Source organism: Numenius arquata, chromosome 17, assembly GCF_964106895.1.
Source record: "Numenius arquata chromosome 17, bNumArq3.hap1.1, whole genome shotgun sequence".
In the NCBI taxonomy this organism is placed as follows: domain Eukaryota; kingdom Metazoa; phylum Chordata; class Aves; order Charadriiformes; family Scolopacidae; genus Numenius; species Numenius arquata.
In genome coordinates, this window is record NC_133592.1 from 3,786,970 (window position 1) to 3,812,043 (window position 25,074).

Genomic DNA, 25,074 nt, shown 5'->3' on the forward strand with positions numbered 1-25,074 from the left:
GCAGTGTTGGAGCTCCCCCTGCTCAGACCTTCCACCAAACAGACTCCCAGCAGCGGGAGGAGGGATCACCTAAAAATAGCTGCCACCGTGAGTGTGCTGTTTGCAGCCCGAAAGTTGGCTGGGGCTGCTCTGCTGCTTCCCTGCCTGGAACCCCCAAGCCCTCTGGGAGAGAAAAAGAGGAGGAGGAACAGGCACACTGTTTTCCTTCCCCAGAGAAGAAAGTCACGCGGTGGCTCGGTGAAAAAGTTTATTCCTTCTCCACAGTGACAAACAAAGAACCATTTGAAGGCTAGCCCCAGCAGCCACAGCTCGCACACCGCATGCTGCTGCTGGGAACAGCTTCACAGCAAGTGCAGCAGAAAACACAACCTGAGAGAGCCGCCGGGAACGCCAGCACGGGCAGGACACGGGATGGCAGCCACGATTCCGCAGCGACAGTGCTTGGTGGGAGGCAAGCGAGGGGGCTGAGTACCGAGTCAGCAGGAAAAAGCGTTCCGGGACCTTCCTCGGACGCCTGGAGCAGCCGCAGCCCCGCCAAGAGAGAGAGATCCCGGCGCTCGCCGCTCCCACAGATCCCAAACCGCGTCCTCCGAGCGCTGGCAGCTCGAGTGCAGGCTGCGAGAAGGCACAGCACGAGAGGGGGGAGTGGGGGGGTCTAAAGGAGTCTAAAGGAGACAGGGCTTTGGCATCAAGCTCACCCAGCAGCAGCCGAGGAGGAAGGCACAGGGAGCCGGAGGAGCTGGCAGCCATAGCCGGCACTTGAGGGGCTGCCACCGGCAGAGCTGGAAAGGCACCGGGATCAGGGCAGCAGTCACCAGGGCACAGCCAGGACGGAGCTTGGGGGGTGCAAACCACCGCCCCCCACCCTGCTGGTTCTTCCCCAAGGCACGACAGCGAGGGCAGGAGCTGGGGGCAGCGAAGGGCAGTTGCGAACCACCCACCGCGTGCCAAAATCACCCACCGCGTGCCAAAATCACCCACCGCACACCAGGCTCCGAGTCCCCTCCTGCGCCCCAGCGCCGGGACCCGGTGGCTTCACACAAAGCAGCCACCACCCTCCCACCCCTCCTGCCCCCTTCAAGTGGCAGGTCCCTCCCCTCCCGCCCCACCAAAGAGAATTGCACGGTTCAGCCGGCCCCGCCGCGCCGCTGGGCTCAGTACACCGGTGGGGGCTGGTAGCCCTCCGGGCCTTCTGCCGTGTGGGTGAAGGGCGGCTGCTGGTAGCTGTCGTGGCTGATGTTGGGGTAGCTGGAGTAGGGAGTGGGAACCTCCGCGCTGGGGTCCACGTAGCTCTGAGCAAAGTCTCCCACCCCCATCTTGTACCTCCTGTAGGCGAAGGTGATCAGGAGACCCTGGAGAGATGAGGGGCCGGCGGCGTCAGGGGGCTGCGTGGTCCTGGGGAGCCCCTCCACGCTCCCCCCCCCCCCCTACCCACCCCCCATAAAATCCTGAGCTCCGCCGCGGCTTCACTCACCCAGGAGAAGATGGAGAAGAAGCTGAAGGTGATGGCAGCCCGGGCCGAGTCAGCCCCGATGTGCACGTCCTCAGCCCGCGTCCAGGCCCACTGGTTGGTCAAGAAACAAAAGCCGACGAACCACAGGAAGGTCCAGAGACCTAGCGGGAGGAAGGCGGCGTTGAGGGGCCGGGGTCGCGTCCTGCTGCTCCCGCGGGGTGGCTGCTGCTGCCCCACCGGCTCCTCGGAGCGCGTGGCCCCGCGGGCAGCACGCCAGGCGGGAGCGACTCCCTTTGCCAGGCACCGGCAGCCACGTCACGGGACAAGGGCAGCCATTGTAGCGGCGGCGGGGGGCAAGAAGCCAACAGGCTTACCCCCTCTTCCCCCCCCACCGTGGCCACCGGTTACCTGAGAAGCCGAGGTCCGCCAGGACCAGGTACTTGCGGTCGGTGGTGTTGCTGATCTGGGGGAAGTAGATGTCCACCATGAAGAAGAAGATGCAGGCGAGGAAGGCCAGGACGCCGATGCCGATGCCGTAGCGGCAGGCGTCCTCGTTGTGGTTGAAGATGCAGGAGAGCTGGGAGGAGCTGGGGGGGTTGGTGTAACCCTCCCCGATCAGGCAGGAGAAGACGATCAAGGCGAAGACCTACGGAGGGGTGGGGAGTAGATGAGCAGCGGGTGGCACCGGGGACCCTTCCCCGGGACGGGATGGGGGGCACCGGGGACCGGGAGGGGAAGGCCGAGATGGGTCGTGCGGGCTCCGGGGCGCGGATCCCCGCGCCCCGGAGCCCGCACGACCCATCTCGGCCTTCCCCTCCCGGTCGCCGGTCCCTGCCCCGGACTCACCGCGCTGGCGATCCGTGCCAGGACCTGCGGCTGTTGCACGAAGCGGCCCAGATCGAAAGCACCACCGGCCTTGGCCGCCCCGTACGCTCCCCCACCGCCGCTGCCGCCGCCCTCCATGGCCCCGGAGCCGCCGCCGCTCCTGCGCGGTACCGCCCCGGGGAGGGACGGAACGGGAGGTCCGTCCTCCCCCCCCCCGCCCCGTCGGGGCGGAGCGGGGCATGCTCAGGCTGGTCGGGAGCGGGTGAGGGAATGACGGAATAACAACATCTTTCATGGTTGGAAGATGATGGTGATACCTAAAGGCAGATTTGACGTCGTTTATAAATGGTTAAACTGTAGAGAATCTGCTTTTAGAGAAGAAATGTAGCTGTTGGTGGATGAGAAGCTCAACATGAGCCGGCAATGCGTGCTGGCAGCCCAGAAAGCCAACCCCATCCTGGGCTGCATCAAGAGAAGCATGGCCAGAAGGTCACGGGAGGTGATTCTACCCCTCTACTCTGCGCTCATGAGACCCCACCGGGAATACTGTGTCCAGCTTTGGAGTCCTCAACACAGGAAGGACATGGACCTGTTGGAACGGGTCCAGCGGAGGGCCACGAAAACGATCAGAGGGATGGAGCACCTCCCCTATGGAGACAGGCTGAGAGAGCTGGGGTTGTTCAGCCTGGAGAAGAGAAGGCTCCGGGGAGACCTCACAGCAGCCTTCCAATATCTGAAGGGAGCCTACAGGAGAGCTGGAGAGGGACTCTTTGTCAGGAAGTGTAGTGACAGGACAAGGGGTAATGGTTTTAAATTGGAAGAGGGGAGATTTAGATTAGATATTAGGAGGAAATTCATTACTGTGAGGGTGGTGAGACACTGGAACAGGTTGCCCAGGGAAGTTGTGGATGCCCCATCCCTGGAAGTGTTCAAGACCAGGCTGCTCTAGTGGAGGTGTCCCTGCCCATGGCAGGGGGGTTGGAACTTGATGATCTTTAAGGTCCCTTCCAACTCTAACCATTCTATGATTCTATGATTCTATGATTCTATTTTAGCAACCATCCCAAATGGTTTCAAGGACTTAGTAAGATAAGAAAGGATGTATGTGGCCCTGAGAACATGGTGACCTAAGACAGGGATGCAATAAATACGGACATTGTCTGACAAACAGGCGGTAGCAGGGAGATCATTAGTTTTAATGAGCAATTAAGCAGTTAGAATATTTTGCCAACATGAAAAGTGAACCAAAGGACAGGTGAAGAAGATGAAGATTGAGGAAGAAACGACCCTCACTCAAAATGAGGACCACCAGAAGGCACAAATACGCATGCCCAAAAGCTTATTATTATATATAAATGAATTCTCAGAAATGTAATGAATATTTTTTCCTTTACTAGTAATAACAATTGAGATAATTGCTTCTCACTGGTATTATAGCCAGCAGCACGCAAAACTTGTTGCAAAAGCTTTAAGTATAATTTCTGTTCATGCGCTGCAGCCTGTCCCATTTCTAACAACAACCCCGTAACTTTCCTGTTCGAGAGGCGTTACCGTTCCTTTTTACAAGGAATTACAGCCACGAAATAAAAAGCTGTACACTCACCCCTCGGGTTGTGTGTCGCCGAAAAAGATGAGCCTCACACGGGGTACCAATTTGGGGCGATGATTGATCAGGATGCAATTGTATGCAATAAGCAGCAGCAGCAGCAGCAGAAGCGCACTTTATTCACATAAATAAAGCTAGAGAGAAGAGAGCTAGTTTCTGAGCTGTTTTGCCAAACAGGGTGAGCGCTCCCATTCTCACCGAATGCGCCTGTTTTCAGCCACATCTCTCTACACGCACTCCTCCAGGCGGTTTTCCAGCCTGACCTTCACAGACACACACAATGTTTTTGGGTTTTGGGTTTTTTTTTTTTTTTTTTGACTCTGTCCGGCCAGCTCGAGACAATCTTATTCTTAAAGCAATATAGTCTTATTTCTCATCAAGTTTTGCTTGATCTGCGACATGCTCAGAAGGGCTCCAAAATCAGTCTTGATCGATCTTCCGAATGTTCTGCACGGCCCCAACAGGCTGCGGAACCCGGGGCCGGTGGAGGGGAGGGGGAAGCCTCTAAACCCCCCCGGTCCCGGCGGCACCGGCGGGCGCTGGGAGCGGGACGCGGGCGGCTCGGCCCCGGGACGGCATTGGCGGGGGGGGGGGGCACAGAGGTCTCTGCCCCGGTGTGTCGCCACCCCCGGGGGCGTGTTTGACGCCGTGGGTCCCGCCGTGCCCGTCCCGAGCCGAGTGCCGGGATAGGCGGCGCGGGGGCGCCCGGAGGCTCCGTCTCCTCCCCGGTTACGCCGCTTCCCCATCCGCCCGGCCGTCCTTCCTTCCTGCTGCGTTAGCCCCGGGGCTAGTGCTGGGTTTAGACCCGGGTTTAGCCCCCCCGTCCCGCTTCTCCGCACGCTCCGGCTCCGGCTCCGGCTCCATCCCCGTCCCGGGGAAGAGCGCGGAGGGGGGGGGGAACACAGGACCCCGGAGCCCCGTGGGAGCCGTGGGGTCCGCGGTGGCCGTGGGTGCTGACACCCCTCAGCTCGCTGTGCCAGGGCAGCGTGCCGGAGGAAGCACAGGATGTCCCGGCCGCCCTCCTTCACCCTCCGCGTCGCTGAGGACACCGAGAACGACGGGTGAGTGTGGGGCTGCCCTGCCCGAGCTGTGCCCCCCGTAGGCTCAGCCCCGGGGATCCCGCAGCCCCCGAAGCATGAGGCCGGGGTCCCTGCTGCGGGAGGCAGAAGGCCCAGCAGGCACCGGCTGCCCGTGCCGCAGGGCACCGTGGCTAGGCTTTGGGCTGGCACCGGGGTTTTGCCACGGCTTCATGCCCCGTGGCCCCAGCGCCCAGCCCTTCCCCAGGTGAGTGGGTCTGTGTCCCCGCAGCCAGGAGCCCAGCCCGGACAATGAAGGAGCCCTGCACACCTCCTTCCACCAGCTCATCCAGGAGCAGAGCAGCTTGATGGAGGCGGGTCTGGAGCTGGAGATGCAGGAGAGGGGCAGAGGTAAAGTGCTGCGGTCACAGCTGGGGTGGGATGGGGACATTGTGTGTGCCCAGGGCCATCTCCTGTCCCAGACCCCACCTGGCCAGCTGGGGGTCGTGCCAAGGCCGCGGCCAAAGCACTTGTAGGGGCCCACTGATGCCTTCACCAGTGCAGGCAGCGAGGCAGACCTGCCCTTGGGGACACAGAGAGTGTCCCCAGAGAAGGGGACGCTCTAGGGGGGAGCACATAGTGGGGCAGGTGCCTGGCTCCATCCCGGAGCAGGGCTGTGGGGACCGTAGCCGTGGGTGCTCCAGCTCTCACCACTCTGCATCCTGCCCTCCCTCTCCAGAGCACCCGGCACGTCTGGCTCCCCCAGATGCCTGTTCCACGGCCTGGCCGGAGCCAGGGCAGGACGAGCAGCATCCCAACTACTCCCTGGCCACCCTGCGGATCCTCGCCAACATGCCCAGCCGCACCATCGGTAGGTGCCTCCCACCCTTCCCTGGGCTGGGAGCCCCTCAGCAGAGCTCACCCCTCTGCCCCGCTCTCCTGTGGTCACCCACCCTCCTGCCCCACTCTCTCCCGCAGGGCGCAGCCGCGGGGCAATCATCTCCCAGTACTACAACCGCACGGCCCGGCTGCGGCGCCGGAGCAGCCGCCCACCCCTGCAGCAGCTCTGCCGCGCGGCACGGCCCAGCCTGCGCCAGTACGACCTGGAGACCGACCCCACCAGGGCCACACTGGAAGGTGAGGGTTCCCTGGAAGCTGGGACAGGCAGTGCTGGGCACCATCCCCACGCCGGGTTCAGGACAGGTACACGCCATGTCCTGACCTGAGCCCTTTGCGCCCCCAGAGAAGCGGAGCCTGCTGGTGAAGGAGCTGCTGAGCCTCTCGCCCAGCCAACGCAGCCACATGCTGCTCACCGTGCCCCTCAGCCTGGCAGAGAAACGCACCCTCCGGTGGGTACTCTCCCGCCAGCCCTGGCCAGGCAGGGCTCCCGCAGCCGGAGCCGTCCTGGGGCCCGTGCCACCCTCTGACACCCCTGTCTGCTGAGCAGGTGGGAGCTGAGTGAGCAGAGGGGTCCCCCAAGGCAGCACACCCAGCACCGAGCCCCCTCCTCTCCCTGCGGACGGCCCAAGGACTGCATCATCCTCGTAAGTCTGGGGCGTGGGTCTGCACAGCAGCCGTCGGGGGCTCCGGTGCAGGCTGTGGCCCCGGTGCTCTCCCCGGGCTCTCTCTCCCCAGGGCTGCCGGGGGCTCTGGTACAGGCTCCTCTCCCTGCTCGCTGCCGCGCAGCCCTGGCACTATGCCCTGAAGCAGATCGGTGGCCGCTTTGGCTCCAGCGTCCTCTCCTACTTCGTCTTCCTCAAGACACTCCTTATGTTCAACATCTTCTCACTCCTCATCCTCCTGGTCTTCGTGGTGGCCCCTCAGGCTGTGTATCCCCCTCCCTCGGCCAGGCCCTGGCCCTTCACCGGCCTTGAGCTGCTCACAGGAGCGGTAAGTGCTGCCAGCATGCCAGCGCCAGCTTCCCGGGACAGGAACTGCTCCAAGCCTGGGCATCCCTGCATCCCTGCCTGGTCCCTGCCCCGCATCTCTGCATCCCTGCCATGATGATGCTCCCGTCTCTGCTCTCACACGGCCGGGGCACTGGTACCACCAGTGCTGTGGATGCAGAAGGGGGTGCCCCAGCCCAGGGCTCTGTGTCCCCGCGGGCTGGCACAGTTGTGCCAGGCTGGGCAGGGAGCCACGGGCACTGGTGAGATCACCGTGAGCCCCATCATGCTCTTCCCCACAGGGCTACTTCACTCACTCGCTGCTCTACTATGGCTACTACAGCAACGTCACCCTCAACGACCCCTGCACCTCCAGCCCCAATGGCAGCGTATGCACCCATGCAGCCCCCCGGTTCCCATACAACATGCCGCTGGCCTACATGTTCAGTGTTGGGGTCTCCTTCCTCCTCACCTGCATCCTGCTGGTGTACAGGTGGGTGGGCAGCACCTCCAACCCTGCTGGCCTTCCCCCTGCGCCCAGCCCCAATGCCCTGACTCCCTCCCCCTCGCTGCAGCATGTCCCGCTCCTTCGGGGAGAGCTACCGCGTGGGCAGCTCCGCGGGGGACCTGGCCGTCAAAGTCTTCTGTGCCTGGGACTTCAAGGTGGTCCAGAGGCGTTCGGTGAAGCTGCAGTGTGAGAACATCTGCACCCAGCTGAAGGTGAGGAGCTGGGACAGAGCCGGTCCCTGCACGCCCAGGGAAGGCAAAGGCAGTCGCAGGAGCCAGTCCAGACCCCAGCACCCCTCTCCTGCCCACTGCACCGGGGAGTCCTGCAGCCGCACGTACCCCCCGACCCGACCCTGCACCACCCCTTTGTCCATCAGCCCCCCGGGTCCCACCTCAGTGTGGCAGGACAAGCCCTCGCTCCGGACCCGGAGGGTGCTCAGCAGCTCCGGCTCCTCTCTCTGCTCTCTTCCAGGAGCTGCTGGCGGAGCAGCGCTCCCGCTCCCGCTCCCTCAGCCTCTGCCAGCGCCTGGGACGCACCACGGTGCTACTGCTGGCCTGGGCCCTCTCGCTGAGCTCGGTGCTGGGCTGCGTGATGGCTCTGCACTACTTCTTGGAGCACATGCATGCGGTGAGCGGGCTCTCCCGGCTCGTGCTGGGCTACCACGGGGAGGGAGCCAGAGCAGCCCTGGGAGGCAGGGGTAGCCCCCTGTTGCAGCTCCCATCCCGGTGTCACTGGGCTCCCAGCAGCCACATGCTCACCCTGGTACCCGCTCACCAGGTTCAGCAGGGCCACTGGGCGCTGGGCAGCGGCGAGCGGCAGCAGGAAGCCACCCTGCTGGTCCTGCCCCTCGTGGTGTCCCTCCTCAACGCGGTGATGCCTCACCTGTACAACTTGCTGGCGATGTGGGAGAAGCAGGACTCCCCCGTGACAGAGGTCTACGTGGCCATCTGCAGGTAGGCTGGCCGGGGCAGGGGAAATGTCCTGCAGTGTAGGGAGAGGCTTTGGGGCCAGGCACCCCATCCGTGGGGCTCAGCCCTTCCATGCCCTGCTCCTGCTCCCCAGGAACCTCATTCTGAAGATGGTGGTCCTTGGCCTGCTCTGCTACCAGTGGCTCAGCCGCAGAGTCATCTGCTCGAGAGAGGAGGTTGGTGCTGCCGTGCAGGGCCAAGCTCTGCATGCTCCGTCCCGTGCCTGGAGAGCACGGAGCAAAGCCAAGGCTGCAGTCCCATCACCAGCAGGGCAGGCGTGTGGCAGCAGGGGGTCTGCCGGATGGCACTGCAGGCACCATCGACCCCCTTGCCAGGAAGAGGGGGGTGACAGCCCCCAGACAGGGGCACCCCAAACGCGGGATGGCTGGGGAAAGGGGTGCAGGGGAGGAAAAGGTCCCACAGCCCCTTGCACCCCACGGGGGCCACAGGAAAGCCATGGGGGAGGAGAGGCCTTGTTCTACACTTGATGCCACCTTTTTTTTGTCTCCCCAGTGCTGGGAGACATGTGTGGGGCAGGACCTGTATCGCTTTGTGGTGATGGACTTCATATTTACCCTGCTGGACACGCTCTTTGGGGAACTGGTCTGGAGGTAATGTGCCCCAGGAGGGTCTCACCATCGGTGTCGTGTCCCCAGCACAGCCCTGGCAGTGCTGCCATCAAGGGGAGGAAACGGGGGGCAAGTGTCCCCCCCAGCAGCAGTGTGGGAGCAGAGCTCTGCTCCTTCCCAGGCTTATCTTGGAGAAGAAGCTGAAGAGGAATCAGAAGCCTGAGTTTGACATCGCCCGAAACGTGCTGGAGCTCATCTACGGGCAGACCCTGACCTGGTGAGATGTCGTCCTGACCGGCGCGGCTCTGCTGGCAAACGCCTCGTGGTCCCCCGTGAGCCCTGCAGCTGGCAGGGACCAGGCACGGGGACCTCACGTGTGTGGCTGAGCAGGGCCACGGGAGACACCCCCCCCCCCAAGTCCCACGCGGCTGGAAAGAGGGAGACAGGTATCCTGGTGGTCACAGTGCCTGGAGCTGGCACCTTACAGCCACAGCCCGGGAGGTCTGGCTTTGGTGACAGGGTGACAGCCATGGGGGGGTTCAGCAGCAGAGCATCCCGGCACTGGTCCAGCGTCCCCTGCCTGGCTGGTCCCCTCCAGAGCTCTGGGGAAGGAGCAGGCTCCAGTACACACGCAGCCCCACTCATTAGTCTGGGCCATAATGGCACTTGCTGCTCCAAGGGGACTGTTTCCTCTCCAGCCTGTCTGCTCAGCTGCTCAGGGTCCTGCTTTGCCACCCCCCCCTCCCAGTGCCTTTCTTCACCCCCCTGCCCGAGGAGGGGATGCATGTGCATGCTGCTGCTACGTGCCCCCTCCCAACACCTGGGAACCACAAAGGCCACAGCTGCCCTGGGGGTTGGTGACATCCCAGCACAGGCTGCACAGCAAACCCAGCTCAGTGCTCATGTGCCTGATCTTTGCTCACAAACCCCTGACCGCAGTGGGGGCCGGTGCCCCGAGCTCTGCTGGCTCCCAGGGGCCCAGACCTGGGACGAATTCGTCTTCCCCCCACTCTCCCAGGCTGGGCGTTCTCTTTGCTCCTCTCCTGCCAGCCCTGCAGACGCTGAAGCTGGTGCTGCTCTTCTATGTCAAAAAGGTGAGAGCCGTCACCCACCATGTGTCCCCACAACGGGCAGCCCTGCCGCAGCAGAGGTGCTGCACCAGGCAGGGAGCAGGGCTGTCCTCGGGAGGGAGGGGATGATGCTGGGGATGTCATGTCCCCCAGCTCACTCAGCTCCTGATGGATGGGAGGGATGGGACGCAGGGATGGGGGGAGGTGTCCCGCATGAACCCTGGGGACGCTTCCCGGGAGGCGGCAGCTCATGGGACTCTTCCCTGTCTGCAGACCAGCCTGATGCAGAACTGCCAGTCCCCCAGCAAGCCCTGGCAAGCATCTCGCATGAGCACCGTCTTCATCACCCTGCTGTGCTTCCCGTCCTTCCTGGGAGCAGCTGTCTTCCTCTCCTACACCATCTGGTCGTGAGTACCCACCAGACCAGGCTCGGGGCACAGACCTGCCGGCCACCCAGCCAAGGAGAGGGGCTTGGGGAGTCGGTGCCTCCCCCACCCCGAGGGCTCAGGGAGCGCGTGGTGCCCAGCGCGGGGCTGTGCAATCCTGCCCCAGGCAGGGAGATGTTGCCCAGGCACCGGTCACTGCACAGAGCATAGCAGTGGTTGGCCTGTGCCTGCTTCTTCCAGCTGTTCCTGATGCAGGACAAGGGGATGAGGACCCCCTCATCCAGCCACTGGGGATGGCTAGGGCAGGCGATGCTCGGTCCTTCGGACATCCGAGGCTGGGCAGCGTCCTGGGCTAGGGGTAGCAGCCATCTGACCGATCCCATGGCTTTGTCCACTCAGGGTGCAGCCATCAGAATCCTGTGGTCCCTTCCAGGGGCTGGAAACCATCTACAAGTCAGGGAAGACCTGGGTGCAATTGCTGGAGAAGTCCAACCCGAACATCACCTGGTTCGCCTGGGTCCACCAGCACCTGGTGGAGAACAGCTTCCTCCTGTTCTTTGCATCCGGGGTCCTGCTGTGAGTAGGGACCCCAGCCCGAGGCTGAACCTGGGCCCATGCTTTGAGGGTGCCGCTGTCACAGCCCTGAGCGGCAGGCTGGGAGCTGGGGTGTCACTGCAGAGCCCTGTGCCCCGGCCCAGTGCCAGGAGCGCAGCACCCCCCAGCTTCCCATCCTGGCTGCCACCTTCCCTTCCTCCCTGTCATTGCAGAGCCATCATCTACTTCAACATCCAGGTGGTGAGAGGCCAGCGGAGGATCATCCGCTTGCTGAAGGAGCAGATCGCCAACGTGAGCTCCACATGCTGCCCCTGGCCGGTCCCGGCTGCTCCATGCCCCGGTCCAGGACTGGGCTGTGGCTGCTCACTGCAGTGTCTCTGCTGTTGCAGGAGGGGGAAGACAAAATATTTCTCATTCAGAAGCTTCACTCCGTTTACGAGCAGAGAGAGAGACGCGCCTGAGCCCCAGGTGAGCCCTGCAGGAAGGGGCGAGGGGGCTGCCGGGGTGCTCGGAGCTCGGCCACACACACAGATGTGCCAGAGCGGGACCAGCGGGAGCGCGAGAGCCTGGTGCAGAGTCTGCCAGTGGGGCCAGCACAGGGATAGGGAAGGGGATGGGGTCAGGACTGGGACAGGGAACAGGAAGGGGATGGGGACACTTAGAGAGCCTTGTCTCTGCTCGTCTGTCCCCGGCAGCAGCACCTCGGGGGCTCAGGGACTGTATCGCTCCTCTTAGTGTCACCATCACCAGGAAGGAGTGGGACAGGACAGGACTCTGCTCACAGCCAAGGAATGGATCAGCCCCTTTCTAAGCCATAGTGGCGCTGGAGGAAGCGGTGCCAGGGGGTGCTGGGGAAGATCCTCTCCTCCGGAATGCAGCAGCCAAGGACACATTGAGACACGTCATCTGGCAGCCCCATGGGAACATTATGGCACAAGGACATCGGTGCTCCCACTGCCCGGAGCTGCTGGGGACACGGCAGGCGCAGCACGACCGGGGCCAGGACTGCCATGGTGTCCCAGGGCACAGGTCGGTGTGGGGCTGGCTCACCAGCAGAACCCTTCTCTGGGGGCATTAGCAGAGAACATCCCTCCTTCCTGTCAAAGTCCCAGCCAGTGCTGAGAGCAGCTCTGGGCTGTTTTCAGAAGCCTTTGGGGACAGCGAAGATTCCTGGCTGGAGAGAACCTGCCAAAAAGCCCCCTTTGCAACTGCCCAGGGACAGCTGCTGGGCACTGACCCAGCTCTGGCCCCGTGTCTGGCTCACCTGGAGCACAGCAACTGGCCAACACTCCCACGACTGAGGCCACCTGGGCCCCCCCAGGTCAGTCAGCCCTGTGGCACGCTGTGTCTGTGGGCAGACGGGCACAGGGAAACCACCACTGAGGTGCTGAGGGTTGGGCAGAGGAAGCCCAGGCTGTGGCTCCCCAGCCGCAGGCGGACCTGGCCCATTAAAGCGTAGCTGTGCAGGACCATTCCCCGCCTCTGGACCCGTCACGCTGGAAGCAGGCAAGTGGCTTTGGTACCTTGGCGTCACCGTTCATTAGGGTTGGTGACTCAGCAGCCGGGGCAGGGTGTGCCCGGTGCTGCCTCATCGCATACAGCCCTGGGAGCCAGTCGTCATCACAGTGTGGTGTCCCCAGCCCCAGGAGCCACTTGCCATCGCAGTGTGGTGTCCCCAGCCCCGCGAGCCACTCGCCATCACGGTGTGGTGTCCCCAGCCCCGCGAGCCACTCGCCATCACGGTGTGGTGTCCCCAGCCCCGGGAGCCACTCGCCATCACGGTGTGGTGTCCCCAACCCTGTGAACCACTTGCCATCGCAGTGTGGTGTCCCCAGCCCCAGGAGCCACTTGCCATCACAGTGCCGTGACTGCGGCCCCAGCCCCAGGAGCCCCTTTCCACCACAGCACGCTGTCAGCAGCCCCCAGCCCCAGAAAGCCGTTTGCCCCCGTGGCACAGCACCCACAGACCCAGGGAGGGTTGTGCCGTGGCGTGTGCCAGGCCCAGGCAGTCATAAGTGCCCCCGTGACTTGGCACCCACGGCGATGGGTGACGCAACTGCCTGCCCAGCTGGGCTGGGCTGTCTGTGTGGGCACAGAAACGCGTTCTCCACAGCCCCAGGCGTTTTCTGAGCCCGAGCGAGTGCTGGGGAGCAGCCACAGGATGGCACCTGGAGCTCATGAGATATCTCTGACAGAGGCACCTCTGTGGCTCAGGCGCTCCAGCTTCCAACACACACCCACCCATGGCCCCCCCGGGTCACCCCACAAGGCCCTCAGGGCCAAAGCTTCTGACAGGAGCCCCACAAGGACTTGGCCTCCAACCCAGGAGCCATTGCCAGCCCTGGTCCTCCTTAGCCCGGCCCAGGCACCACTGTGCCCCCCAGTCCCACTGCCTGTGAACGCCACAACCACCCTTCCTGCACCCGGAGGTGCCAGCACAGCCTGGCCTCTGAAGCTCCTGCTCGTCCCTTCCCCGAAAGGCCGTGGTTTCCACCCACACACAGGGCAGCCACCGGCCTGGACAGTACAGAGGAGGTTTTACTGTAAAGTCCCACAGGGATCCCGTCCCGTGACACCATCCTGTGCCCCATTCCCAGCCCCACACAGGGCAGCTGCTCGCCGGCCACCGCCTTCGGTGACAGGATTCGCCTGGGCTGCCATGGGGCTGGGGTCGCTCAGCGAGGGTCTCCGAGGGTGGCCCGAAGCCACTGTAGGACGTCGGCCAGGCCGGTGCCGTCGCGGGCGCTGGTCTCCATCATGGTGATGGGCTGCGTGGCGCAGGAGACGATGTCCTGCATGCGGAACAGCGACTTCATCTCCGCCAGCGACATGTAGCAGGGCAGGTCACTGCAGCCGGGAGGGGAAGGGGCTGCGTTAGCCCACTGCCATGGCACCCCCACCCAACCTGGCCTAGCCCCTGCCCGGGGGTCTCCGCAGGCAAAAGCGCGGCTGCTGCCCCCCAGGACATGCCAGGCCTCCTCAGGATGGGATGGAAGGGCCGTGGGAGCCACCACAGCCCCTCACTGTCCCCCCCTGCTCTGGGCTGCCCACCCCCCCCTCACATCTTGTTGAAGAGGACGAGCACGGGCACGGCAGCGAGCTGCGCGGCGGAGAGGACGGAGAGCAGCTGGACGCAGGAGTTGGAGACCTGGCTGGGGTTGGCGGCATCCACCACGAACTGTCGGGAGGAGAAGGAAAGCGGCAGAGCGGCGCGTGACGTGCCCCGGGATGGCCCCGCGCGCAGCAGGACCCAGGGGAACCGAGGGGCTCGATGCCCCACAGCGGGGGCAGGGGCCGGCGCTGAGCCCTGTCGCGGCTCGGGACGGGGGTCACCGCCGTCGTGGGGCCCCGGTGCCGTGGTGGCTCACCATGAGAGCGCTGCACTCGCCGTAGTAACTGGGCCAGATGGGCCCCATGCAGCCGCCCAGCTCCCGCACCGTCGCCCTCCGCGGCAGCCGCAGGTCGGTCAGGTTGGTGCCCACCTGCCGGAACGGGGACGGGGACGGCTGGTAGGGACGTACCGGGACCTCCCGGCCGCACCGGGGCCGCCGGTCGGCTGTCTGCCCCCCGCCGGGCCCTGCCTACCGTGGGCAGCGTGGCCGGGGGCTCGCCCAGCCCCGCCGGACCCTCCTCGGCGCTCAGCTGTACCGCGCGTTAAGGACTCGAAGGCCACCGGGACACGGCCCCGCCGGGACCCCCCACCCACGCCGGGACCCCCCCGGGACCCTCCCCGGTTCCCGCCGGATATGACGCAGCCGCCGGGCCAACAAGCTCTTGCCGCCGCCCGCCGCCCCCAACAGCAGGCACGTGGGCACCGGCCGCCCCGCTCCCGCCATCCGCCCCGCCCCGCCGGAAGGAGCCCCGCCCCCGCCGGAAGGAGCCCCGCCCCCGCCGGAAGGAGCCCCGCCCCCGCCGGAAGGAGCCCCGCCCCCGCCGGAAGCCGGAAGCGGAAGCCGGCAGCGGAGCTCCCGCGGAGGGGCGGTGGGGCAGGGAAGGCCAGGCCAGACTAGACTAGACCAGACCGGCGGCGGGGGGGACAACACCATGGGGCGCGGCGGCGGCACCTTCGAGCGGCTCCTCGGTACCGGCCGTGGGCTGCTCTCGGCGCGGCGGGCGGGTTGGGGCCGGGTCGAGGTCGGCGGCGCTTGGCCCCGGGGGTCGGGGTGGGCCTAGGGGCGCGGGCTGAGTCGGGCCCGCGGCCCGCTGGGGCTGGTGAGGCGGGCCTGTGGTTGCCCAGCGCCCAGCGGCGTCTGAAGGGGAAGAGCTGGCGCGTTCCGGGAAAAATCGGGATTTTTATCCCCGAGCACTCGGGTCCGGGGCATCTCCGGCGTCCGGGGCAGCTCCCCGGCAAACGCGCCGCCGGCGGCGGAGCGGAGGGAGATCAGCAGAACCGCTTAAAGCAGCCTCACGGGTTTATTCCTTGCAGATAAGGCTACGAGCCAGCTCCTGCTGGAGACGGACTGGGAATCCATCCTGCAGATCTGCGACATGATCCGTCAGGGGGATACCCAGTAAGTTGGATGCACTGGAAGCGCAGCTCTCCCTGTCCCCGCAAAACAAAGCGTGAGGGTCTCAGACCTGTCAGCCTGGGGCAGCACACGTTTTGTTGTCCCCTTTCAGTAAAGCCTTGGAAGGGCAGTACAGTATGCCCTGGTGTGTGGAGGCACTTCCCTGAGTCACAGGGTTACCTTTGGCCTGAAATCCTCAGAGAAACTCAGGCTTGAGTGTGCTTATTCCTCTTCCCGGTTTGCCTTGGGGGGAATCACATAGACCAAGACGTGACTTATGTCAGGGCGGGGGTTAGCGGGTTACCAGCAGCAGGTGGAATCTTTCCTCGCATTCTTGATCACCTGAGGACTTGAACTCTCTTTCCTTACTCAGAGCTAAATATGCTGTCAATGCTATCAAGAAGAAAGTCAATGACAAGAATCCCCACGTGGCACTGTACGCACTGGAGGTAACGTCAGCCCAAACCCAAGCACTGCGGGGGCCCGGCTCGCAGGCCAGGGAACTGCCTATCTCTTATAAGTGGCCTCTGGGGCTGCGCAGCCCACACGGCGTTCCCTGCCCTGGGAATGGCATTTTGCCTCTTCCTGCCTCTAGCACAGAGGTTTTGTGACTGATCAGCAGGTCGTGGGTTTCGTTCTTTAATTGCATCTCGGAGTTAGAAACAGACAGAGCTGGAACTTGATACAGTGTCTGGGGGGGTGTGTCTGTCTCTACACAGCAGAGGTGCGAAGGCCACCGTGCAGTTGAAGCGTGGCTAACTCCCCAGCGCGGCGGTGTGGGTTTCTCTGGCTTGACTGACACTGCCCTAATGCGACTCGTTGCTGAAATAGTTCCCCTGTCTCGGTGTGCTGGTTGCAGTGACCTGTGATGCTGCTGGGACTCATCGCGGGCCAGCGAGAAGGGAGAAAGCATGGGTTAATTATTGTCCTTTGCCCTCGCAGGTCATGGAGTCGGTGGTTAAAAACTGTGGCCAAACAGTCCATGATGAGGTGGCCAATAAACAGACAATGGAGGAACTGAAGGAAATACTCAAGGTAAATAAATATTATTTTACTATCGGTTTTGAATGAGGTTGGAAAAGAAGCAGCATAAGAGGAAAATGCGTGTCTTGTCTTTCTTTCCCTTTGTGTAAGGAACAGAAGGGAAACTGTTCGGAAATGCATTTCAGAAGAAAACAAACTGTGTTGTGTGGTGTGAAGGGCTGAATGTGGGGAGCTAAGGAACGCCTGCTAGGGAGAGGAGATACCCTGAGAGCAAAGGGAATGTTTGGCTACACCCTGAATCGGGGTAGGAATACGTGGTAAAGGCCTAGACTGTATCATGGTAAATGCTCCTGGGTGCAACGCTTTGCTTGGCTTGAGACAGCAAAGGAGAGCAGAGGTGATGGTCTGGGAGTTGCAGCAAGGACCTGAGCAGTGGTGGGGGGAGTTCCCTTCCCGTAGCACAGTGTGGGACACACGGGAAGGGAAAGCAGCAAGGAAAAAACCTGGTAGAAGCTTCTTCTTTATCGTGGCCATTTCGTTGGCCTGTGGAATTGTTTGAGGAGCTCTGTAGGATGTAAACCTGACTGATTTCACTGACGAGCTGTTGTCACAAGCTGTCACTTGCCAGCCTGATAGGATGTGATGCCTGCAGGAGCTCTGTGTGCCCTTGGACTGGAGACTTCCACAAGTAAAGTGGAAATGAGAACTTCTGTCTCCAGTTCCTAGCCCCAGAGCAGACAAGAGCTTTGTTAGAGTAGTGCTGTTCCTTCCTTACAGCCTCAGTCTTCTGCCAGAAGTAGATGACTAGGTGACCCAGGTGTTTGGTGGATGCGCTGCGCGAGTCCCATCATCTCGCACATTGTAGCAGGGTGTCTCTCCCCTGTCACCTTCCTGTTAGGGCTGACTCAGTCTTGGTGCAGGATCTTGTGCTGAGACAGGAACTGCCGCAATGTGACAGCCCAGTGTGGTAGTGCAGCTGCTCTGAGGGGATCAGATCAAGAGATTCTGTGGTTCTCTCCAGTCCTTGCCTGCCTTGGTGGTTTCTTAAATGCCACAGACCCATTCTCCTCCTACACTTGGAACTTTGCTGCTTGTGAATGCCCGATGCTGGTAAAACGGCCTTAGTTCTGATGAGGTTCAGGGCTGTGACATGTGTGGAATGCAGGATTTTGCCAAATCTAGAAGTTTGGAGCTCCAGGAGTTGTCAGTAAGTCACGCTGTGTGGGCTGAGCTACCGCTGAAATCGGAGCTTGACAATGCTCCTCTGCTTCCTGGGGGATTTCTGGAGCAACCGGTCATGTGAGTGTGCGATGACTCGGTCAGCTGATGACAGGGCTGCTCTTGGAGGCTGGCAGGGATAGGAACGGGCTTGCCAAGTTTCCTCCAGCTCCTCGGACTGTGATATAACCACTCCTGCCTCCCTCCAAAGGGTAGGCTCCCCAGCTGTCCGTGCTGCCTCACATCCCTAGGTGGCTCTGGGGGATTCCTGGGCAGGAGCCTCAGGGCCGGAGGTGCTGACAGCCCGGCACCAACACACTCCGGACACCCTCCGGTGAGCTGGTGCTGCCCTGCCAGCCCCAGGGTGCAGTGGGCTGTGTGTTCTGGGCAGCTGTGGGTCCTGCAAGTGCAGGATGAACAACTTGTTTGAGGAGAAAAGATGTGAAGAGAGATACTGGGCAGGCCGGTGCTCGTGCCTGCCCTGGGGAGCGGCTGTACGAGTCTCTGGGTGTTTTCTCAAAGCAGCATAACTGCACCCCTTTTCAAGTTGGTTCGTGCTGCTCTGAAGGACATTTTCTTGTTCATGCTGGAGGGGGCAAACAGGGAAGCTGAAGGAGTGTGTAGTCCTTGCTGTAAATTGTCCTTATTGCTGACAGCTCTCACCTTGCCCAAGTACTCTAAACTCTCACTTTCCATGAACGGTATTTCTGGCTTCTCTTCTGGGGAATTCACACCATCCTTTGGGTTTCAGGGTCTTTCTCTCAGATATTTTTTTTTTCTCCTCCCTTTCTGTGCAGAGGCAAGTGGAGACAAGTGTTCGCAGTAAGATTCTGTACCTTATCCAGGCCTGGGCTCACGCCTTCCGCAATGAGCCCAAGTACAAGGTGGTGCAGGACACCTATCAGATAATGAAGGTTGAAGGTGAGGACTCTGTGGGTGAAGGCGGGTGGAGAATTGGCCAAGCGGCTCTGCTCTGGAAGAGCCTTGCAGGAGCCCTCTCACCATGGGACACTGTCACTTCTCCCGCAGGTCACGTATTCCCGGAGTTCAAGGAGAGCGATGCCATGTTCGCTGCAGAAAGGGTGAGCTCTGCCAGGGTGAAAGGCTGAGGGACTTGGGTCTTTTTAGTCTGGAGAAGAGAAGACTGAGGGGGGATCTGATCAACACCTATCAATACTTAAAGGGTGGGTGTCGGGAGGAAGGGGCCAGTCTTTTTTCAGTGGTGCCCAGTGACAGGACAAGAGGTAATGGGCACAAACTTGAATGTAAGAAGTTCCATCTAAACATGAGGAGGAACTTCTTCACTTTGAGGGTGGCAGAGCCCTGGAACAGGCTGCCCAGAGAGGTGGTGGAGTCTCCGTCTCTGGAGACGTTCAAAACCCACCTGGACACGTTCCTGTGCAACCTGCTCTGGGTGGACCTGCTTTGGCAGGGGGGTTGGACTAGATGATCTCCAGAGGTCCCTTCCAATGCCATATCATTCTGTGATTCTGTGAGGGAGCAGGCACTGCAGGACAGACCTTGTTGTCCCGTCCCCTTCCTACCAAACCTCCAGTTCTTGCATTCCTCTGTTTTGTGCAATCAGAAACCTTGCTGGGTACATTCTGCTCCCGGCTGTCACGCTGGCAGTGACAGAGGGGAGAATTGACCAGGACAGGGAGTTACTCTCATCTTACTCTTCTCGGTGGCCTTCCAGCAGCATGGCAGCCTGAACATGGCAGCAGGGCATTGCTGAAGCGATCGCTGTGCAGATATGTCCCTGGAAAATCTCTTGCTGACTGGGAAAGCATCACAGTCTCTGGGAACACAAGAGAAAATAGCTTTTGGGGATTAATAGTCCCTGTTAAGATGTAAATTAAGGGCCCCCACCACCTCTGTGTTAAGACCAGAGAGGTGGTGGAGGCCCCATCCCTGGAAACATTCAAGGTCAGGCTTGATGAGGCTCTGAGCAATCTGATCTACTTAAGGATGTCCCTGCTTACTGGAGGGGGGTTGGACTAGATGACCTTTAAAGGTCCCTTCCAACCCAACACATTCTATAACTCTATGAAGTGCTTCCAGCTTTCCAGCTGAAAATGCTTCCCCTATTCCTGATAGCGCCTTAGTTAGCTTTAGAAGCTGCTGAAAGGCTCGGTGGAAACACTCTCCTCAAGGCCCTCCTCCCCTCCTTACACAAGTTTCCGTAACTCCGACAGGCTCCGGACTGGGTGGATGCTGAGGAGTGTCACAGATGTCGAGTGCAGTTTGGAGTTGTGACACGGAAGGTGGGTGCTGCTCCTGCCCCTCCGAGTTCCCGGGCCCCACACAGGCCCCCGGGACTCGCAGAACTCCCTCAGCCCACGCAGGAGCGTGTCAGGGCTGGACCACATTCCCTGGCCACTGGCAGGGAGGTGCCAGGAGTGTCTGAGTGACGTTGTCTGATGGTGAAGGAATGTGTTGGCACTGCATTGATGTCTCCCATCTCTTTGCAGCATCATTGCAGGGCTTGCGGGCAGATCTTCTGTGGCAAATGCTCCTCCAAGTATTCCACCATCCCCAAGTTCGGGATCGAGAAGGAAGTGAGAGTCTGCGAGCCCTGTTACGAGCATCTCAACAAGTCAGTACCCTTTGCGGTGTTTTTCTTTGCCTGCAGCCGCTGGGACTGTGGGGGGGAGAAGCTCAGACTGGAGACACCTAGTTCTGCAGAGCAGAGCCGGGGATTCCGGGGCTGCGCAGGCTGGGCTGGGGACGGGGTTCACAGCCGTAGTGTCGTGCAGAGCTGAGGCTCCAGTGGGAGGAAGGGGCGTTCAGTTCACACTGTCGCCTCTTTCTGGCTACAGGAAAACTGAGGGTAAAGCCGCTGCCACCTCCGAACTGCCCCCCGAGTACCTGACCAGCCCCCTCTCTCAGCAGTCCCAGGTGAGTGGCTGCCCTGTCACGATCTAGTGATCCCAACCTGCTTGTTGATCCCTTTACTGACCACCTTCTCCCCACTTGCAGCTGCCTCCAAAGCGTGATGAGACAGCTCTGCAAGAGGAGGAGGAGCTCCAGCTAGCTATTGCCTTGTCTCAGTCAGAGGCCGAGGAGAAGGAGAGAATGGTTGGTGCCCTGCTTAGCCTCTGGGAGCGGTTGTTGCCGTACAGCCCAGATGTGCTGGGTGCCTCCGAGCTGTGCGGTAACAGGTCTCCAGGCATGTCCTGGTGCGAGCAAGTGACGGGGCCTGTGGAGTGAGAGGGTGACAGCGGAGCCAGGCACGTGCTGTGTTGCAGTCCCGCATCTTGGAGGCAGACTGTGCCCAAGCTGGAAGCCCCGGGGCACACTGGCCTGCGGGAACTGTACGAAGTATGAGGCTGGGTCTGCATGGCTAGGAACCTCATCCACCTGGTGTGCCCAGTCTGTTGCTGAGTGGGTGATTTGGAGGAGTCTGAACAGTCCCTGAGTTGACTGGGTTTTTTTTCTCTTTTTGCAGAGGCAGAAAACAACCTACTCCATGTACCCGAAGGCTGAGCCCACACCCGTCACGTCGTCGGCGCCCCCGGTCAGCACGCTCTATTCTCCACCCGTGGTACGTTCTTGGGAGCCCCTGAACAGCAAGTGGCTGGACACGGGCCAGGTCTGCCCTGCTTGGGTCAGAGTTAATCCCTGTTCTGAGAGAAAAGATCTGCCCTGTTCAATTCCTTCCTCTTTCATGGCACTGCTGTGTTTTCATCAAGAAGGTCTGTACTCAGCCGCCACTTAGGTGCCTCCACTGCTGCCCGTAGCTGCAGCGTGTGTCTGGCTGAAGGAGACGGCTGTCCCCTTCCAGTCACTCGCTGGTGCTCAGCACTGGTGGTCGTACAGGACATCTGTGTGGGAGCTGCGGGTCTCTGGTTTCTCTGAACCATGTTTCCCTGTTTGTCTCTTTCCAGAATTCCTCTGCTCCCCTGGCTGAGGACATTGACCCAGAGGTAAGGATCCAGGCCTTACTGGTTGACAGCACAGGCCCGCTCCCAGCAGGGCTGCCATGCTCATCTTCCTTCTCTTCCTGGCAGCTGGCTCGGTACCTGAACCGCAACTACTGGGAGAAAAAGCAAGAGGAGGTTCGCAAGAGCCCCACGCCGTCAGCACCTCTGTCCCTCACAGAGCCAGCTGCTCAGCCTGGGGACGCCCACCCAGCTCCGCTCGGTGTTGTGGAGGTAAGAGGGGGCCTGGACCTGTGTCTGGCAGCTTCTGAGGGGCGAGAAGTGCCCGTCCTCTCTGTTCAGCCCAGCCAGGCAGTTCTGCAGGCTCTCGGCACAGGAGATTGAGGCTGAACGGCTGCCCTGTCCCTCCAGCAGCAGTACCAAAACGGCGAGTCCGAGGAGAACCATGAGCAGTTCCTGAAGGCGCTGCAGAACGCGGTCACCACCTTTGTCAACCGCATGAAGAGCAACCACATGCGGGGCCGCAGCATCACCAACGACTCCGCTGTATTGTCCCTCTTCCAGTCCATCAACAACATGCACCCACAGCTGCTGGAGCTGCTCAACCAGCTGGATGAGCGCAGGCGTACGTGGGAGCTGTGGGTGGGCATCCTGGGGAGCAGCAGGTGCTGCCGGGGCTTCCCCCGGTGCCGGAGTTTGGCATTCCTGCAACACAGCCTCTCCGGAGAGGAGCCAGCACAGTCGGCAGGGGTGGTGGGAGTGCTCTGCCCCAAGAGGGTCCCTGAGGCAGTCGTAGAATGGTTTGGATTGGAAGGGACCTTAAAGACCATCCAGTTCCACCCCCCTGCCCTGGGCAGGGACACCTCCCACCAGACCAGGTTGCTCCAAGCCCCCTCCAACCTGGCCTTGAACCCCTCCAGGGATGGGGCAGCCACAGCTTCTCTGGGCAACCTGGGCCAGAGTCTCACCACCCTCACAGCAAAGAATTTCTTCCTGAGATCTCATCTCATTCTCCCCTCTTTCAGTTTAAAACCATTCCCCCTCGTCCTGTCACTCCACTTCCTGATAGAGTCCCTCTCCTCCCTTCCCCAGTGTACTATGAAGGCCTGCAGGACAAACTGGCCCAGATCCGTGATGCCCGTGGGGCTCTGAATGCGCTGCGGGAGGAACATCGGGAGAAGCTGCGCCGTGCGGCAGAGGAGGCAGAGCGCCAGCGCCAGATCCAGCTGGCCCAGAAGCTGGAGATCATGAGGCAGAAGAAGCAGGTGAGGCAGGGCAGCGTTCCTGGGGTGTCCCACCTGCACCTTGGGACAGCCACCTGGGCAGGAGGGGATGCTTCGGTGTCCTGGCTTCTAGCCCTCATGGCCCTGTTCCCGCAGGAGTACCTGGAGATGCAGCGTCAGTTGGCCATCCAGCGGCTGCAGGAGCAGGAGAAGGAGAGGCAGATGCGCCTGGAGCAGCAGAAGCAGACCATCCAGATGAGAGCCCAGATGCCAGCCTTCTCGCTGCCTTACGCCCAAGTACGGCTGCTGGCCCAGAGACCCTCCTGCCAGGGCCCAGGGGACATAGCCTAGAGCTTGCTTTTCTTCCCTCAACAGCTCCAGGCAATGCCTGCGGCCAGCGGGGTGATCTACCAGCCCTCTGGGCCCACCAGCTTCCCTGGCACCTTCAGCCCGGCCGGCTCCGTGGAGGGCTCTCCCATGCACAGCGTGTACATGAACCAGGCGGCGCAAGGGGGCACGGGGCCATACACCGCCATGCCCGTCACGGGGACAGGTACGTGGGCCAGCTGAGCCTGCCTGGGTAGAGGCTGAGCGCACGGTGGTTCCTCAGTCTCTGCCCTCTCTGCCCCAGATCCCAGCATGGTGAACGCCTACATGTACCAGCCGGCGGCAGGCAGCGGGCAGGCAGCTCAGCAGGGGCCGGCGGTGCCCACCACCACCCCAGCATACTCCTCCTACCAGCCAACTCCGACACAGGGCTACCAGGCAAGTGAGGGCAGGGCAGCTGGTGGCCGCTGGGGTGTTCTGTGGGGCTGGCGCAATTCACCCCATCTTGGTGAGGGGATGGATCCCTGAGCAGGCGGTTGGTCCCAGATCTCTGGATCTGCTCCTGCTTTCGCTGTGGGGGTTGGACTGAGGTGGGAGCCAGTTCTGGGCTCCCCGTGGCATGGAGGGAAGCAGACACCCTGGTTCCAGCAAAGCGGTGGGAGCGGTGCTGGTGCTTGGACGTTCATTTGGGATGAGCCACCACTGCCTGCACCAGCCCTCACCATCCTCCCCCTCCCCAGACCGCAGCCTCGCAGTCCCAGAGCATCCCAGCCATCTCCCAGGCCCCCCAGTCGGGCACCATGGGCTACATGGGCAGCCAGTCGGTCTCCATGGGCTACCAGCCCTACAGCATGCAGGTCAGCACTCCTGAGGGGACGAGCTGCAGGGTGGGCTCTGATGCATGGAGCCATCCTGATCCCGTGCTGCTGACGGCGGGGCAGGGGAAGCCAGCGGAGGCTGCGTGCCTCCCCCTCCGCCCTGTGGTCACTGCGTGTCCCCCAGCCCCTCTGACGAGCCCCCTCACTCCCGCAGGGCCTCATGTCCGCCCTGCCTGGCCAGGAGGCCGCCATGAGCAGCTTGCCAGCCCAGCAGTCCTACCTGCCCGGCCAGCAGCCCCTCTACCAGCAGGTGAGTGCTGCCAGACGGGGCTGGGGGCGAGATCCCAGCAGGGTTCGTTTACTAATGAAGCTGCCCCGTCTGTTGCAGATGGCTCCGGCTGGAGGGCCCCCCCAGCAGCAGCCGCCCCCGCCAGCGCCCGCCCCCGCGCAGCAGCCCCAGGGCAGCGGCGAGGCCCAGCTCATCTCCTTCGACTGATCTCGGCCGCAGGGGTCCCGTGTAACACTACTCTTCATCCGCCATCACTTCTGTACCTCGCCTCCTCGTTCTGCCCGCTCTTCCCCCCCCCTCCCCGGTGCCTCTGTCCCCAGCTGAGGGGACACAGGACCACAGTGTTCCTCTGGGAACCTGGGGGCAGCAGGGGCAGCCGCCCCACCGTGGCTGCTCCCCTCCTCACCCCGCGGGGCCATGGCTGAGGAGCCCCAGTCCCCGCCAGCGCCTCCTCTCCTCCCTCCCCATCCCTGTCCGCGTGGCACAGCCGCCCGCTCCTCGCGGGGAGACCAAGCGCCAACGGTGATTATAATAAAGTGTTGGGAAGGAGCAGTGGTGTGATGGAGCATCGCCCGCCCCGAGAGGCTGGGGGGGGAGGTGAAAGGAGGTTTGTTGAACTTGTCGGGTCGAGTTGATTTTGTGTAAGTCGCTCTAGAGGGAGTCTTTTCTCTTCCGAAGGGAATCGCTGGTTACAACGTGCCTTTAGAATTTATATAATTAGGAAGCAGAAATGTGGTGAGTCAGAAAGGGCAGAGGGGAACGTTCAGGGTGTTACTGAGGAATGATTTGAACTTGTTGATGGAGGAGGAGGAGGAGGAAGATGGTCTGGAAAAAAAACAAAAAACAAAAAAAACAGGTTTTCAAGACAAAAGAAAAAGCATTTTCTCTCCGGGGTGAGGAGGTACCCATCTGTGGAGCTGAAACTGCTCAGTTGCCTTATTTTTTCCACCCCTGGAGAACAGACAGGTTGCTGAGCTGGGGGTG

The 25,074-nt window shown here is 61.8% G+C and overlaps 4 protein-coding genes across 5 annotated transcripts; 2 read left to right on the forward strand and 2 right to left on the reverse strand.

Moving 5' to 3' along the window:
• Positions 1 to 233: 233 nt before the first annotated feature.
• Positions 234 to 2,438, reverse strand: SYNGR2 (synaptogyrin 2). Its single transcript, XM_074159949.1, has 4 exons — positions 2,300 to 2,438; positions 1,862 to 2,099; positions 1,475 to 1,614; positions 234 to 1,352 (listed from the first exon to the last, which is right to left on the reverse strand). Exons 1-4 carry the CDS (start codon positions 2,414 to 2,416, stop codon positions 1,155 to 1,157), a joined length of 693 nt encoding a protein of 230 aa, XP_074016050.1. The 5' UTR covers positions 2,417 to 2,438; the 3' UTR covers positions 234 to 1,154.
• Positions 2,439 to 4,889: 2,451 nt separating this feature from the next.
• On the forward strand, positions 4,890 to 12,315 carry TMC6 (transmembrane channel like 6). Its single transcript, XM_074159948.1, has 20 exons — positions 4,890 to 4,945; positions 5,193 to 5,311; positions 5,640 to 5,771; positions 5,879 to 6,037; positions 6,144 to 6,249; positions 6,348 to 6,444; positions 6,536 to 6,790; positions 7,089 to 7,279; positions 7,362 to 7,506; positions 7,766 to 7,921; positions 8,072 to 8,247; positions 8,357 to 8,438; positions 8,776 to 8,873; positions 9,013 to 9,108; positions 9,850 to 9,925; positions 10,175 to 10,308; positions 10,687 to 10,863; positions 11,055 to 11,133; positions 11,232 to 11,310; positions 11,578 to 12,315. The coding sequence occupies exons 1-19, from the start codon at positions 4,890 to 4,892 to the stop codon at positions 11,301 to 11,303; spliced, it is 2,406 nt and encodes an 801-aa protein (XP_074016049.1). The 3' UTR covers positions 11,304 to 11,310; positions 11,578 to 12,315.
• A 1,047-nt stretch (positions 12,316 to 13,362) lies between these two features.
• ARL16 (ARF like GTPase 16) lies at positions 13,363 to 14,678 on the reverse strand. Its single transcript, XM_074160304.1, is given in 5 exon segments — positions 13,363 to 13,689; positions 13,905 to 14,020; positions 14,211 to 14,324; positions 14,428 to 14,492; positions 14,495 to 14,678. Coding segments are annotated over 5 exon segments (651 nt in total). The 3' UTR covers positions 13,363 to 13,517.
• A 118-nt stretch (positions 14,679 to 14,796) lies between these two features.
• HGS (hepatocyte growth factor-regulated tyrosine kinase substrate) lies at positions 14,797 to 24,638 on the forward strand. Of its 2 annotated transcripts, none has more exons than XM_074159978.1 (21): positions 14,797 to 14,923; positions 15,269 to 15,353; positions 15,724 to 15,799; positions 16,293 to 16,385; positions 18,350 to 18,473; positions 18,582 to 18,634; positions 19,748 to 19,816; positions 20,024 to 20,148; positions 20,372 to 20,450; positions 20,532 to 20,630; positions 21,001 to 21,096; positions 21,440 to 21,478; positions 21,563 to 21,706; positions 21,845 to 22,058; positions 22,526 to 22,698; positions 22,813 to 22,953; positions 23,032 to 23,209; positions 23,288 to 23,421; positions 23,724 to 23,840; positions 24,016 to 24,111; positions 24,190 to 24,638. In XM_074159978.1, exons 1-21 carry the CDS (start codon positions 14,887 to 14,889, stop codon positions 24,295 to 24,297), a joined length of 2,280 nt encoding a protein of 759 aa, XP_074016079.1. In that variant the 5' UTR covers positions 14,797 to 14,886; the 3' UTR covers positions 24,298 to 24,638. The 2 variants fall into 2 exon arrangements, with proteins under 2 accessions (XP_074016079.1, XP_074016078.1); XM_074159977.1 differs by having other exon boundaries at positions 14,887 to 14,923; positions 21,563 to 21,787; positions 21,848 to 22,058.
• The last annotated feature ends 436 nt before the right edge of the window (positions 24,639 to 25,074 follow it).

Bases quoted from the DNA above. Each gene is read 5' to 3' on its own strand.
- SYNGR2 (XM_074159949.1), bottom strand. From the start codon at position 2,416: ATGGAGGGCGGCGGCAGCGGCGGTGGGGGAGCGTACGGGGCGGCCAAG. The intron at 1,615-1,861 runs GTAACCGGTGGC...TCCTCCCGCTAG, and splicing joins GGCGGACCTCGGCTTCTCAG to GTCTCTGGACCTTCCTGTGG. The intron at 1,353-1,474 runs GTGAGTGAAGCC...TCATCTCTCCAG, and splicing joins TCTTCTCCATCTTCTCCTGG to GGTCTCCTGATCACCTTCGC.
- TMC6 (XM_074159948.1), top strand. From the start codon at position 4,890: ATGTCCCGGCCGCCCTCCTTCACCCTCCGCGTCGCTGAGGACACCGAG. The intron at 5,312-5,639 runs GTAAAGTGCTGC...CTCCCTCTCCAG, and splicing joins GATGCAGGAGAGGGGCAGAG to AGCACCCGGCACGTCTGGCT. The intron at 7,922-8,071 runs GTGAGCGGGCTC...CCCGCTCACCAG, and splicing joins TCTTGGAGCACATGCATGCG to GTTCAGCAGGGCCACTGGGC.
- HGS (XM_074159977.1), top strand. From the start codon at position 14,887: ATGGGGCGCGGCGGCGGCACCTTCGAGCGGCTCCTCG. The intron at 14,924-15,268 runs GTACCGGCCGTG...TATTCCTTGCAG, and splicing joins CACCTTCGAGCGGCTCCTCG to ATAAGGCTACGAGCCAGCTC. The intron at 16,386-18,349 runs GTAAATAAATAT...CTTTCTGTGCAG, and splicing joins AACTGAAGGAAATACTCAAG to AGGCAAGTGGAGACAAGTGT.